The 15,957-nt window shown below is 51.3% G+C and overlaps 1 protein-coding gene across 1 annotated transcript in view; it reads right to left on the bottom strand.

Annotated features, from left to right (window-relative positions):
• SND1 (staphylococcal nuclease and tudor domain containing 1) overlaps positions 1–15,957 on the bottom strand; it is a 505,775-nt gene that overhangs the window by 330,966 nt on the left and 158,852 nt on the right. Inside the window, exon 11 of the mRNA XM_073329019.1 lies at positions 11,341–11,430. Coding sequence (XP_073185120.1) covers positions 11,341–11,430 — 90 coding nt within the window. The remainder of the gene's footprint in view (positions 1–11,340; positions 11,431–15,957) is intronic.

The following is a 15,957-nucleotide window of genomic DNA, read 5'->3' as shown; positions in this document are numbered from 1 at the left end:
CCTGGCTGGGATGATTTACTTGGGGATTGGTCCTGCTTTGAGCCGGGGGTTGGACGAGATACCTCCTGAGGTCCCTTCCAACCCTGATATTCTATGATTCTATGACTCTGGCACATGCACTTCAGCAGGACTGAGGAAGGGCAAGGTTAGCATCAGACCAGTGGTGAACAGGAATGGAGAGCAGAGAGCAGGCCTTGAATTAGTGACCTGCCAGTCAGGAATAAGAAGGGCTGAATTATAGCATCCGCTGTGGCTGAAAGAGCAACTGAATTCTAGTTACAGCCTGGGCATGGGAAGGGGAGGAGGAAAAGATGACCGAGGTCACCGGGAGAAGGAAGGAGTTAGCATGATGGAGGAGGGGGGCTGGCAGAGGGGGTGGGAGGGGAGGTCAGGAGTTCAGCTTGGGAAGCAGGTGACACCCAAGATGAAACGGATCCAGGTGGACAACGCAGCGGGACGCCATAAGTTCACTTTACAGAGCCACTCACTAGGTAGGCTTGTACATCACTTGAAAGGGCTTTAGTGCCAGCTAGGAGACTGTGGAGAAAAATAAGTAACCCCCGACATTATGACCACATTTCACCCGTAGGGCTGTCGAGAGCTTTACAAGCCATCGTATACCGACACAAGAGTCGCTCCTCAGGCGCCCACCAAACGCAGCCGCCTCTGCGCGGGGAATCTGCGGCTTTGTAACAGCAACCAGTAACACCATATAAAGATGTAGGGCAGACAGTAAAGAATCACATTACCAGAAGCAGCTCTAAGGGGGACTTAAGGTACCCACAGCATAATTACCCCACTGGGAACTCGGCCAGGACATCCGAATTAAACACCGATTCCCACAGAACCAGTCACCTGCGCTTTAATCACGGCACAGGGTCAGAGCTTGGTTTTCAAAGTCTGCAATTCCTGCAGCACAGTGCCCCCTGGTGCCATGCTGGTATACTGGCCCAGCATCCACTTCGGAGAGGAGAGAGCAACACTTATTGAATCAACGCCAGCGGGTGCCGTTTTCCTTGGAGGTCTCCCATCCAGCATTAACCAAGAACCTTGCTTAACAGACATGGCTGCAAGGAAGCAGGTGGAATGTCCACTCCTGCAAGCTCACCCCGCATGTGAGACATGGTGCATCAACTCCTCTGGGGTGAGAGCAATGCAAGTTAAGGAAATTCTCGTCCCGAGCTGCAAAACCAGGCAGGCTCACTTGGAACGTGCACGTAAAGAGTCTGCTGATGAAATATAAACGGCAACACTGAACGCAGAGCCTGGCCTAATTATTCCTAATATTCTATTCATCAGTCTTGAATGGAATGGTCACATTCATCTGGAGCTGCTGCCAGGAGCCATCTCTCCTGGGACATGTCATGTTGGGAAGCCCTGCCAATTCCTTCCCAGCAACGAAAGTGCCAGAACGGCTCAGTGCTGCTCAGAGCGGGAGCAGCCCAGCATCCAGCCTCACCCTAGGAGGGAAGGGCCAGAGTCTATTTGATCAAGGTCACCTAACGCTTAGTTTTCCTTGAGACCCGTTTTCCTCCCTACACTGGCACTAACATTCACTGAGGTGGATGTTACACAGAGCCGCCTGCCCTCTCCCACACCACCAGGGCCCTGCTCAGCCTGGCAAGGGGGAGGAGGCTGCTGCAAAGACTGTAAGCCACGGGTCTGGATAAGCAGGGAGCATACGGAGCATCCGTACTGCATGGAGGTAACAGCTGCCACTCGCTGTGCTCAGCCCTGCTCCAGCACAGCCACCAGATGGGAGGCGGCTCGGAGGGACATGGGTCTGAACAGGTGGGCAAGGGCCTTGCCCCACACTCCCACAGGGGGAGAGAGAGCGAGCTCACAGCAATCTCCACCTTCCAGCAGGGTAGGGTACCGCAAGGCCAGGGCTGTGGCAGGAGACTGGGCCCACTCCAGCAACACCCCTTTGAGGAGCATGGCTCCAAACAGAGATGGGGGACGGAAATCATAGAAGGACCCCCCCAACAAATGAACTGAGCAGGGTCTGAGCCCTACTGGTCCAGAGAGACACGGGGAACTAGCTTAACCTGCTCACAAACCCCACAGCCAGTCAGGGTCTTGGGGAAGCTCCCCCCCACGCCAGCCCTTCTGGCCAGGGCAGGCCAGCGTGGGTGCCATTTCCAAAGAAAGACATGACAACCACCCCAGTCTGTGTCCACTTCCGCGAGACAGACGGGAGGGACAGAACACCCCCAGCTCCAGAGACTGGCCCCTTCCGGTCCAGGGGCCCAGACGCTCATTCAACCATCCTGCTCCTTTGGCAGACACAGGACCTCCGCTCCGTACGCCCCTCACCTGAAAGCACCTGAAAGAGGGGGATCACTTCCATGGCACCAAGACACAGCTACCTCTGGGGTGCCACGGAGCAGCCTTTTGCTCCTGCAGCACCACACTACCGACAGGGAGGGGAGGGAGGCATGAGGCTAGCCGACAAGCCACGAAACGCTTAGCGAGGTGCAACGCAATCGCTCGGACTGGCATCTGGCCGGTCAGACTGTCCCATGGGAACTTTATCTGCCACATGCTATCTAGCCCCTGTTTTTTTTCAGCTCCTAGCACCAGGCTGGGATGCCAAATTCAGCACTGGCTTGACATTTGCAGCACTTCCTCCCAACCACTGACCTCACTCCCTAGCACGCACAGAGGCTCCAGACACTGCCCCTGCAGCAGTGGCCAGTCACATCCCCAGAGCTGCGGTAGCAGGGCTCAGCAGCTGGTGTGCGGTGACTGCTGCTCATCATGATCATCTCAGCACCGCTGCGTGCCTGTCTGCCACATCCAGCTGCTGGCTCACCTTAGACAGCCCAGGACCGTCTCCTGGTGACGCGCATGGAGCCCAGCCAAGCCAGGCCGGGGGCCTCCCAGTGCTGTGCAGAAGCCATCTGTGCTAACCGCTCTCTCCTCTGGGGGTGGGGGACACCCTCCCAAGTGACTGAGCCCCTCAACTCCTGGCTGGTGAGATCCATGCAGGACTTCGGGAGCCTTCACGGCATTACAAACCCCATGAGAAAAGACAGTTATCTTTAACTCGTGTTCTTCAAGATGTGTTGCACGTGTCCATGCGTGCTCACCACATGCACCGGTGCCAGAAGTTGGACTTCTTGGTTGGAGCCACTGATGGGGACCAGTGCTGGCCAGTGGATGGTCCTGGTGGGGCGCTGCGTACTGAGGTCATGATGCTCAGTGCCAAGTCGGAGCGTTGCTCCAGTGCTGGGGTGAGGGCAGCCTCCATAAGGATCGCTCTTAAACGAATATTGTGCTCCTTCATAGTCCTTGGCTTGAAGGACTTGCAAATTTTGCACTTTTCACTAACGTGCCCTTCGCCCAAGCAACAGAGACAGCTGCTGTGTAGATCACAGATGGGCATGGGCCTCTTGCAGGGATCACAGGGCTTAACTCCTGTGGACCGGGGCATGCCCCGTCCCGAGGCAAAGTCCTGTTCGGGACCCACAAAGTCTCTAACTATAGCTAAGGGATTTACTAACACTAACAGAAAACTCTATACACTAGAATACAAGGATTAAGAACTTCATACGAATGAGAAAGCAACAGCGCTAGCTGAAGCTACAACAGTTCCAGCACCGTCAGTGGCGGCCAGAAGGAACTGAGGGTGGGGGGAGCGGGTGGCACCTATGTACCACGGCATGTGTGTGCCACTGCAGGGGGTGCTGGAGCTGGCCCTGGTCCCCTAGAGACACTGCTGAGGGAAAAACTTCCAGCACCAGTGCACGTGGCAAGCACACACCCCTCTAAGTTGAGTGGCCGTGAGCAAGCACTCGAAGAAGAGAAGGCTGCACTGGGGAGGTGGGGCTGCGTCCTAGAGAAAATGCATGTTGCAAGACAGAGTGATGCAGCTAACTCATTCCATGTGTTGCTGCCCAGCTGTCACGAGAGGAGGGATGGCCCAATGGTTAGGGCGGCGCTCTGGGACTTGGGATACCTGGATTCAATTCCTTGCTGTATCATAGATTTTCTCATGAGACCCTATGGAAGCCACTTGCGTGTCTGAGCTCCTTCTCCTGCAATGTGGAGAACAGCCCTGCCCTGCCGCACCACATGTGGGGGGATAAATACACTGAAAACAGAGAGATGCTCAGATACTACAGTGAGGGGGGGATAAATACTGAAGACAAATATTCAGCTGAGAGGCAGCTTGCTTGAAAATACCCTACATTAGCCCAATCATCAATGAGGGCATTATTATGCAACCCAAAGCAAAGAGGAATGAGCAGTCTAAATACTGACCCACCTCATTCCAGTTCATTTGGAAAGGAACAGCCTTCAAAACCCACTAAATTCACTATCAGGGTTTGGGGGGTTTAATATATTAAAAGAAAAGAAGGAATTTGCAGAGAAGGTTGATCCCGACAGTGAGCCGTGTAAAGGCAAGGACAAGCTGCCTCATCTAAGCCTGTCATTTTAAATCAAAATGCATTTCCAACCTCTAGGGACTGTTTTGATCATTAACATAGAGGACTTTTTCATCACTTAACTCAATCAAATTAATCTGAAGTGAAAAACGTGGAGCTGACAAAGGAAATATTTAGAAAGCAAACTATGCAGCATCAAAGGCAATTGGAAACAAGATTCCCAAGGCTACCTAAATAGCAAAGCTGAGAGAGAAGGCTGGAGAATGCGGCAATGAAATGCAAGGCCCAGGCAATGTGTAACAACAAGGTTATTGGGGGGGTTAAAAATGGAGGCCATTTTAACTTGCAACCAAATAGCTATTTGCTTTAATTTATGTAGGCCACTGCCTTCTTAACAGCCACTTCGGGAGGGTGAAACACTACCCTACTTATTGTCCTTTCTTGCGCTTTCCCTACTGGGGGATCCTGAAGCAAGCAAATATCACTGAGGGGAGCTGGGCGATTTGTTCCTCCCACCCTGACCCCATAGCAACGCAGACTGAATCCACCTTCCCCCGAACACACCTGGCTCAGACACCGTGGATACACGATCCAGCACTGCAGCTTTAATCCGGTCCCAAAAGTACAGTTCAAAGGGCCCAGAAATTAGCCTTGTACAACTCTGCAGAGGAGGGATTGGCTGTAGCGGAGCAGACCACAGACCAAACGGGCAGAGAGGTGGGAGCCGAGCCATAATCCTGGGAGGCAGCAGTGCCTGCAGTAGCTATGGAGGAAGGATCACAGCATCAGAGGCTGCGCTGAGGCCCAGCCCCCCAGCCCCATGAGGAGAAAGGAGAAAAAGCCTTAACTTTTCCCAGGAGGGGGATCACTGTGCTACAGCCAGAGGACAGCCTGGGCATGCTGCTGAGCAGAAGGAAACCAGAACTGGGAGAAGAGACTCTGGTTCTGTGCTCAGCTAGGGCAGGTTACCGTGGGTTGGGCTCAAAGCAGAGGATTTAGACTCAGACTTTAAGGCCAGAAGGGACCATCATGATTACGTAATCTGACCTCCTGCACACCGCAGGCCACAAAACCTCATCCACCCTCTCCCATAACAGGCCCCTAACCTCTGGCTGAGTTACTGACGTCCTCAGATCTTGATTTAAAGACTTCAAGTTACAGAGAATCCACCATTTACGCTAGTTCAAACACCAGCAAGAGACCCGGGGCCCATGCTGCAGAGGAAGGTGGAAAGTCCCCCCAGGGATTTGTGAAGGTGAGCGGCAGAGGTGAAAAAGTCTCGACCTTTTATTAATATAGGAAGGAGGCCTCTCAGCAACTCTTCAAAAGGGTTTTACTACTCAATTCTTACACTACAAATACAGGTCCTGCCAAGCCTGTTGTTCCTGAGGAACACCTCTGGACAACTGGAGAGCTAGACAACTGATGTCAGCACAAATACCAAGGCAGTGAGACCTAAGGATGAATGATTTCTATTCAGGCTGGTTAAAGATCTGGGCTGTGTTTCATGCCTGCCACACAGCTTGGGGAAGAGGGGGGCTAAAGCCTCAAAAGGTAGGAAAAATGAAAAATCCATATCCGAGACCTTCAGGGTGATTCCCAGTAAGACCAGCAAGAGACTTGACATGACTGCTGTTTAAAAGGTGAACATGGAAAAAAGTGCATCTCTTTACAAGAGACTTCAGATACTGTCAAGAAAGCAGGAAGGGCTCAACACAAAGGAAGCATGGAGTACCCCAGGGCTGAGCTCATGGAGCTGGGGAAGGTGGCATTGAAGTTATTTTACCTCTATTTGCCACTAGTGTGAGCACTGCTGGGATCCTGTGTCCAGTTCTGGTGTCACAATTCCAGAAGAATGCTGATAAATTGGAGAGGGGTCAGAGAAGAGCCACGAGAATGACTTAAGGATTGGAAAACATGCCTGAGAGTGACAAGTTTAAGGAGCTCAATCTATTTTGCTTAACAAAGAGAAAGTTATGGGTCTTTGATCACAGTCTGTAAGTTTCCACCTGCGGAACAAGTATTTGACCCCAGGCTCTCCAATCTAGCAGAGGAAGCTCTAACATGATCCAATGGTTGGAAGCTGAAGCCAGACAAATTCAGACTGGAGATAAACAGTGAGTAATTAACCATGGGAACGATTTACCAAGGACCATGATGGATTTTCCATCACTGGCAATTTTTAAAATCAAAATTGGACATTTTTCTAAAATCTGCTCTAGGAATTATTTGGGGGAAATTCTCTGATCTGTGTCATACAAGAGGTCAGACGAGATGATCACAATGGTCCCTTCTGCCCCAAGAATCTATACTTAGCTCGCTGGTTATTTACCTGATACTCATGGGCAAAACTTCATGACATTTAACATAGTTCTTCACATGTTAGATCTGTAGAGTTCAAGAACAGAAGGGATGTTCCAATCACCTCATCTGACCTCCTGAATCGCAGGGGCCAGAGAACCTCACCTCACCCAGGGATTCTACATTTCTAGGATTTCTGAATCAAGCCCATAGCTTATGCGAGCTATAGCAGACCTTTAAAAAAAAAAAAAAGGACAGAGAAAGTCTTGATTTAAAGAAGCTACCACGTCCCTAGGTCAATTGATGCAAGAGTTAATAACTAGAAGAGACTAGATGTGCTACTTCGTGAGGAGAAAACTGGTGCTCAGTTTATGGAAGTTCCCCTAAAGCCACATGCACAGAGAAGTACAGTGAAGTTCCACCCTCTAGCAAGATGCACTTGACTAGGCCACTGCATAACACACCAAAGGGCCATGCCGACTCATGTTCATCTTGCGTGTTTCGGTAGCTGAGCAGGAGGGATTTGTAAAGTTGCTTATACATCAAAACACAAACAGCTGGAAAGAAGGGGTGAAGCTGGGAGCAAGGTGCACAGGCAGGAACACAGCAGCAGAGGGAAGGGAGTCACAAAGGAGTGTTTCTGAAGGAACTGCATATCAGGGTACATCCCAGGGCAGAGGAGATGAAGGCGAGCAAACCAGTGGGGGAGGGGAAGGTGTCTAAACCAGGAAAGGAGGGACTTAAAGGCATGGAAGACCAATGAGGATTACCAGCACCTTTGGCTTTGGAGCAGCCCCAAGACAGCTCTGCCCATTAGCTAATCCCACAGGGAATAAGGAGACAGGGACATGTCCCTGCATTGAGACCCGGATGGGGAAAAGAGCTGTGGTCTGGGCATGACACCTCCAGCATCAGCGAGTGGCATGCCCACACGCTCACCCCTGCTGCAGGGCCACTGAGAACTGCTCCTATTCACTGCAATTCTCAGGGGACATCAGATCCGCCAGGAGGCAGAGAACGGATTCCGTGGGAAGCCATTTCTAGTCTAAGTAGAAGCCCCCAGACGAAGTATTTTGATTTCTAATTACAAGAGAGCACCTATTACAAATAGCCTTAGGTGCCCCAACATCAACTACAATCTAGCCCACCACACAAAGAGCTGTTACCACTGGCTGCGGAGGCATTTCAACCCATTACAGATTTCTACGTTCTGAACCCCACAGTCCTACTGGGGAGCTCCTGCCACCAGACACAGCAACAAACATCTCAGCAAACCCAGAGACTGTACAGTAACGTTTACACACAAATCATCTCCCCAGCGCCAAGCCCACCTCCAGCCTAAGCTCTGCTCAATACTGGTAACCAGCCCCATAAAGATGCACAGTTATTCTAAAGACTCACACTAACAGTCCACTCAGATCAGGGTCCTATTAGTTTCAACCCAGGATATAGAAGGGTTTCACCCTCTCGGACAGAGCCAGCTAGGGGCAGGGACAGAGAAGTTCTACCAGGAGCAAACTTTGGAACAAGCTCTAGCAGAAAGGTTGCTGAGATTAACATTAAAGAATCCCCCTTATTCATCTTTTCTGAGCCCCCCCCCAGCACCTACCTGATCTACTCACTCCAAGATGAGCATGTAACATTCACACTCCCCTCGCACAGGGGGCCACTCCCAGGGACACGCCCACTGGCACACACAATGATCGCACTAATGGACTAGCCTTACTTCACCATGCGCTCTGCTCACAAGCCACATGGTGCAAGGGGATCTGAAAGACAAGCCTTCCTGGCTTCCCCATAGCAGAGGCCAGGCAGGAATGGAACGCACCTGTATGGAGCTAAACACAGGGGTTCTTAAGGCTCTGGCTGACCTAGCTGGAAAGGACAACCGAGCTATTACTGGCAGTAAGTCTAACACGAGCAGGACTAACTCAAGAGCAAACTGAGCCAGGACAGATCTCAGGGAACACCCTACCCCCACCTCACCTTGCAGCCCTGCTGCATTACATGATCCATGGAAACAGTCCAAGCATGTATCCATCCAATGCTACCTTGAAAGCGTGAGGAGGATGTGTTTTGGCTGGCACCATCTAAATCAGATGCAGCCCAGTCTTTCAAAGAGTGCATCCTGCAACCAGAGCTCCAGACTGACAGAGCCACCAAATTCCAGCCTTGTGTTTCAGAACTGCAGCCCTTAACCTCACACACAAGGACCAAAACACTGCCAGACCTGTTTCCAAAACAAACCCCAGGCTCCACTCAGTGAGGGACTGAGGTGCTTTTAAGCACATAATTAAGACGGCTTCAGTATATCGCGAGCTGCTTAAGTACCACATTTTCATGTAAACACTTTTCGGAAGAACCTGTATTTGCCTAAATTAAAAATAAGCACACTTGTTGCTAATGAGCTCTGTGGAGACTGCAGCCCAGCCAGGGTCTCCAGCACACTCTGTCATGGGTGTAACCAGATGACATTGGAACAGAAAAAGGGCTGCTCTGAGGGAGAGGCCTCCACCCTCACAGAGACACCTGTCTGGGGATCACTCTTTAAAGCAGGCATTAAAGAGAGAGCCACAGGGCCCACACTGGAGTGTTACTGACGTATTATTAAAATGCTTCGGAGCTTGATTAGCTGAGCTTAGTATTTATCATCTTAGTATTTATGCCCTGAAACAGGGAGCTGCAGGCACTCAAAAAAATGGATTCAAAGGGTTTTGCCTGCTTTCATCATCTCTTCCCTACAAGCCTCGGCACCTTGGCTGGAGCTCTGCCCAGCAAAGGACAAATTTCTTCCAGCGACACCTTCTCCCCCCCCCCGCCCCAAAACCCCCTTGTGCAGGGTTATTCTATCTGCTCTGCTGCCAGTGAAAGAACCCCACTGTGCTGCATCAAGGGGAGACTGTCTACACAACAGCCCATAGAGCCTGCCTGAAAAACCCCATGGGGCAGGGACTGTCTTCCTTTGCTTGATAGAGTACCAAGCCGTCAGCACCCTTATGACAGCAGGAACGAGGCCACAAACAGATAATCTTGCTAGACAATTCCCTTTAACACCCTATCACCACCCCTTTCCAAATGCCAGTTACTGGATGAAACCTTCTTTTAGTCCGATATTGGCCTAGAGAACTGGGGTCCTTAGGTCTATTCCCTACAGTCATTTCCTGAAGGCGGCAAGCAACAGACTTTTTCCCACTTAAAAAAAACAACAACCCTGCAAAGCTTTTTTATATATAAACAAGTCTCTGAAATGGAAAGATGCAATTAGGCATGGAAATAGTCCTCAATGAGCTGCCTTGCTATGGAGGAAATTGATTTATTTAACCATTTTATGTGCATTTGAAAACTGCAACCTGAACATGTGCATTGGTAGTAAAGTGCCTATTATACTCTTCATTCCCCAGAATGGCTCTAAACCAGCTCAGAAAAATAGGCAAGGAAAACAAGGAACGGGGGGGGAAGAAGAAGGAGGACATTACGTGTTACTGTAGAAACAGTACGCAGGAACCCAACTGAGGACTGGATCATCGTAACACCATGCGGGGACAGAGATAAGGTAGAGTAGAGGTATTCAGTTTTTGCTCTGGTGGTGGTTCTTGGAGCCCCCACATGGGATCAGGCCCCCACTGTGCTAGGCCCTGCACACACACAGTAAGGAACAGTCCCTGCCCCGCAGACTACCATCTAAACAGGCAACGCAGAGAGGGGAGGAAAAGCAGAAGCAGAGAGAGAACTGACTTGCCGAAGGTCAGGCAGCAGGTCAGTGGCAGGGCTGAAAATAGAACCAATATCTCTAGGCTGAACGCTGAGTCGTGAAACATTAACACAGTATGCATCTTGTCATACCAAGCCAGGATAGCTTCCACCTTCCCAGCCCCATTCAGTCGCTGGGGTGGAGCCCTCTGATACAGCCCCGTATACTCCAGTAACATGTGAAGGACGTGTCCTGGGACTGTAGCCCAGACCTCTCAGTGTTCACTGCAGCAGATGGTTGAAAGCAAAACTCCGAGGACAGAAAGGAACAAACTGCACAGCATGCAGCCAGCCACGCAGAAACAGCAGGCTAGCTCCTCACCTGTGCGTTTTAAAGAACCTTAGAGCCCAAAGTGAGCTTTGCTTGCTTCTGTTTAGCACTGGGGCCTTTCTTTGGCAAGAAGCCCTCTTCCTGCCCCTAAAACAAAGGATAAACACTCCCATATCTCTCGCCAGCACTTTTACTCCCAAGTGCTTATGGGGCTGAGATTCTTCGCCATCCCCTAAGCACACGCAGCCGCGTCTGGAGTGGGAAAGCACCAACAACGGTAGTGCCAAGCAGCTGGAGGAACAGGAATTTTATTCTGCTCCCTAAACTCCCCCTGGGACGCTCTCAGAACAAGGGGAGGAGACAGCTTCTGTGAAATCGAACCACAGCCACGGGCTGGGTTCCCCTCTCACTCCCAGGAACAGCAGCTCCAGCACCTCACGGAGGCATCAACTTCGTACAATGTAATGGAGAGTGCTACCAGGCATATTTTCAGCACTTCTTCCAGTAACAACTGGGTTTTCCTTGGTCTGAGTCTGCTTGGCCCAGGAGGTCCAGCAAGATGGCCACTCTAGCCAGCTGGTCTGCAGGTTGCTCCAACAATTTCTAAATCCTGATCCAGTCTCTTACCTTCTTCCCAATGAGCTTCTTCCGCAGGAACTCCCGAGCCTCAAACATGTATGGAATGTCATAGAGTGGGCGCAGCTTCCGGTTCTTGTCCTGCAACAAAGAGGAAAACCCAAATAAGCTTGGTAGCAGTGAAAAGTGAAGGTGCAGCCAACCAATCAGTGAACTGCACAGGAGGCCCTGAGCAGCAGAAGGGACCGCACCCAGACAGCAACATGGAAAACAGGGGAGAGGCTGTCCCCTTGGGCTCTCATGTATTTCATCCTTCAGGCTTCTCTGGATCATAAAGGCTTGACCTCACAGTGAATTTGACCAGAATAGCTACTGAGCAAGCGCTATTCCAGAATAAGCTCCCCATGTGGACACGTGATTCTGGAATAAGTCACTTCATTCTGGAATAATTACTGCGCTTCCAAAGTGGAGTAATTATGGAATAAAGTGATGGCATTCCAGAGCAGTGTGTGTCTACACAGGGAGCTATTCTGGGCAATTTTATCATGTAGACAAGCCCCAAGAATAGATTTGAGGGATCAAAATTTACCCTCACCCTCTTCACCCCTCCAACCAGTATGGGACTGTCCCCAGCAGCACTTCTGCCAGTTTAGTTTTAAATTTTCTAGGCAACAGACACAAACCCCTCCACCCACCAAGAGATTGCTCCTCAGCCTGGCTTATCTTCTTATCAGGAGGTTATTCTTGATATTCAGCCTCCATTTGCCTTTGCTCAGTTTTGTCCCATTCTGCCTAATTCGAGCCCCTCTCACCCTGGGGGCTCACCCCCGCAGATCACATGACTAGCCACCACACCCTTCGATGACTGGTTGGTAGCTGGTAGCTTCCTCATTAACAGATCTTCTCCTACAGAGACGGGACCCTCCCATTTCACACCCACAGGCTGAGGCAGCCTAGATGCAGTGCCCGTTGCTGGTCAACACTCCGAGACCCAGCAAGAGGCCCTTCCGTGTGGCGATGCACAGTGCAAGAGGCTGGAATGGGAATGAATGGCGATGCACCATGGCAGCATCTGAGGCACCCAGCCTACCAAAGCCCCATCAGTCCTGATCAACCCTGGCAGCTACCAGGAGTCACCCGTAGGCCTCCACCCACATCAGACTCGGATTCCAGCACTAGCAGCCACAGAGCAACTTGCCTTTTGGCGCAGCCGCTCAACGGAACGGCAGGTTCAACTGACTTCTCAGGAGAACTCAACAGAAGCTCAGTGATTAAAAGGGTGGGGGGCTGGGTTTTATTGCAGGAACCCATTGAATCTTACAAATTTTCACTCATTTGAAAGCCTGGAGCCCACTGCACCCCGGCTTTTCAGCCCAGCATGTCTCCGCTCCAGATTACACAGCACCCCGGGCATTTCCTACAGGAGGAGGGGAAGGAATCGGAAGGCTCTCATTACGAAGCCTTTGCACACAGCACCTTTGTTGGTTTCCTCCTCCCCACCAAAACACTAAAAAGGGCTCCTTAATTAAGATAACCTGGCAAGCTCAGTGCATGTGCTCTGCTCACACAGGGTCTGGTGGAAAAGTTGCTCGTTAGGCAAGCTCATTATCGGCGAGTGATTAATAGCACTCATGGGATGCGACACCAATGAAAAGGAATCGCAGGGCATTTCACTGCATACCAGTTACCGCTGTCTACCAGCTGCTTAAAGCATCTTATGGTGATAAGGACCCTTCAAAGAGCAAGAGGAAAAAAAGTTTCCAGTAGAAATAGCTGCCATGCAGTCAGAGTGGGAGGGGCAGCCGGGAGCGTTAATAAGGGGAAAGCTAGAAATCTGAAGGCAAATACATTGGCGAGGCTAGTAAGCAGCGAATGGGAGGGAGGCACTATTAATGCCCCCTTGCAGCTGGACCTGGAGAAGTCCAGGGAGTGAATGACCGAGTACATGAACTTTCCTAAATCTTTGCTGTGAGAGCTACTCCCACAAGCTGAGACCCAGCAAACTCGTCTAAGCTCCCAGTGGGCAAAACCTCCACTGACAGAACCCCACCAACACTGAGTCATGGACAGGCCCAGAAGCGGGGGTCAGGGAGAGTGCACAGCCCTCAGTTCTAGAGGAGATCTCACTCCTAAACCCACAGCTTAAAGCCGGCTGGTGGGTACACTGGCATTGGAACTGGCGTCACCAGTCATCTTTTTACAGCCAGAAGGGACCATTATGATCATCTAGTCAGAGGAAGAGGGGTCCAGTCTCTGCTCCACCCCAGACTTCCTGGGACCCCTCAGGCAAGTCACAGTGTGCCCCGAGCCTCAGTGACCATGTGGAAAACGGGGTAAGCGTGGCCCTACCTCACAGGGGTGAGGAGGGGATAAATGCAGTACAGAGTGTAAAGCGCTCAGATACGGCAGCGATGGGCCAGACAACCTGACAGGCCACTGAGACCACTGTCTGCCACGCTGACCACTACTGTCTCCTTGTACTCCTGTCTGTATCCATCCATTGCCTCATCTTAGGTGAACTGTAAGCTCTGTGGGGCAGCCCCTAGCAAAATGGGGTCCTGTCCATGACTGGGTCCTGAGGTGCTATGGTAATATAAATAAAAATAAAGCTTTCCTGATCTACCTAGCACAGGCTAAAGAATCACACCCAGGGATTCCTGCAGGAGGAAGGATTACAGGGGGCTCAAGACCAGAGCTGTGCATAGGAGGGCCCAATACTACCCACAAGCACCAGAATCACCTGGAAACATTAATGGATTTTGAACCAGCAGTTCTCAAACTGTGGGTCAGGACCCCATTTTAATGGGCTCATCAGGGCCAGCATTAGACCTGCTGGGACCCATGGCTGAAGCACAAGTTCCACCCCACCCAGGGCGACGGGGCTCAGGCTACAGCCCTGTCTCCCCCCACCTGGGGCAATAGGGCTTGAGGCTCTTCTCCTCCCCTCTCCCCCCCATGCCATGTAGTAACTTTGTTGTCAGAGGGGGAGTTGCGGTGCAATTAAGTTTGAGAACCCCTGGGGTAAACCAACGCAGCTCCCTTTTACAGACATTATAGCTCCTTAGGTTCAGTCTGCTCAGGACTTGATCCCTGCTGCAGGCTTCCCCTTACACTCAGAACTGTGGCTAGGTTGCATCAGAAACTTGCTTAAGACAATGTAAACGAATGGGAGCGGTTTGGAGCCTGCCCACTGCTCCCAGCCCACGGCTTGGAGTTACAGCAAACCTCCACCTTGATGGAAAAGCCCTATTACGCCGTCTATTTCATCCTAGAACATACAACTCAGACGCAGGTCTCTGACCTCCCTAAGACTGCAATCTACCGCGGATGCCAGCTCATTAACAAGGATTTTCTGTTGCAGCCCGAGGAATCGACATTAAACACCAGAGAATGTCTCACACAACAGAAGATGTAACCCCAGGAGCAAAATATTTAGGATCTGAGTCTCTCAACGGCTGGCTCAACAACTGCTTAGCACCTGCTGAGGAAGCCAAATGCATGGACAGAAACAGGCCAAAGCAGAGACAGAGGCAGAGGGTGAAACAAATGTCAAGGAAATGAAGAGTTATTTGGTCGATCCAGTCGTGCACACAGCTCACTTGTAAAAGTGTGCAATCACCCCGCTCCTCCCATTGCTGTTATCTGCCACCCTCACTTGTGTCTCTGGGTTCCAGCCCCCAGCGTTCCACTCACGGCAGGTAAGGCAGCACCAGGGCTCTGGGATTCATGGAGGGGTATTGCTCCCTACAACAATGATAACAGGGGCTACAGAAGTGAGTTTAATACAAACTATCTAGGAACATAGGGCAGAGACAAGGTGGTCACCTGTAACCAATACAGGCTGGGAACTGTCTCTAGCAGCTGGAGCAGGCAACTAGGAATCAGAGCTCTTGGATTTTATTCCTGACTCCACCACGGCGTTGGACCAGTCACTCCCCACACTGGTTCCCCAGAGCCCAAATCGGTTTCCCTTAAGGTCTCAGTACAACAATTACCCGCTCCCCTAGGCCCTCTTTGGTGAAGGGTGGGAGGGAAGGATGAGTGGATGGCGTGGTGTAGGTAGAGCCTCAGTTTCTTGTGAGGTGGGGGGGGACCATTAGGGGGAATCTAAAAGGGTTTCAGTCTGTGAGCATTGGCCCAGTTTGCCTTCATGTGGTTTTATTGCTACAGACTATATGCAGGTCCAGGCCATAGGACGGGCACATTGCAGCAAGTCTAACCAGAGTGCTGCATTGCCGGACTAGCCCATCTCTCTGCACTCTGGCGTCCAACAGGCCCTGCTGGGCTGCAGCGTGGGGGTGTCCGCATTTAGGCCTCAAGCTGCAGGGTCCGAGTAGGAGCGCCAATGTGGGACACGCATCTCCGGGTCCTCACCTGGGCCAATGCTCAGAGCAGCAGCAAACTGGCAGAACATCAGTCACACCAGCCCTCAGCTGGGGCGGGAGGACTGGGGGAGGAAAGGGCATCCCAAAATTAAAGAAGTCTTATGTGATTCCAGCCACCAGAAGCAGCCTGGTAACGGGGTAACTCCAGAAAGAGTCCACTCCCTCTTGATCAGCTGTGGTTTACCAACCCTAATTCTGAGCACAAGACTGGTGCAAACTGCAGGCATCCTCGCTCTGCACATGGCTGCTGCCCCAGGACCCTCTGCTCTTCTGGGCAATGCTC

This window comes from Lepidochelys kempii, chromosome 1 (genome assembly GCF_965140265.1).
Source record: "Lepidochelys kempii isolate rLepKem1 chromosome 1, rLepKem1.hap2, whole genome shotgun sequence".
In the NCBI taxonomy this organism is placed as follows: Eukaryota; Metazoa; Chordata; order Testudines; family Cheloniidae; genus Lepidochelys; species Lepidochelys kempii.
Note: the sequence above shows the minus strand (reverse complement) of the source record. Positions and strands in the feature narration are given on the sequence as shown.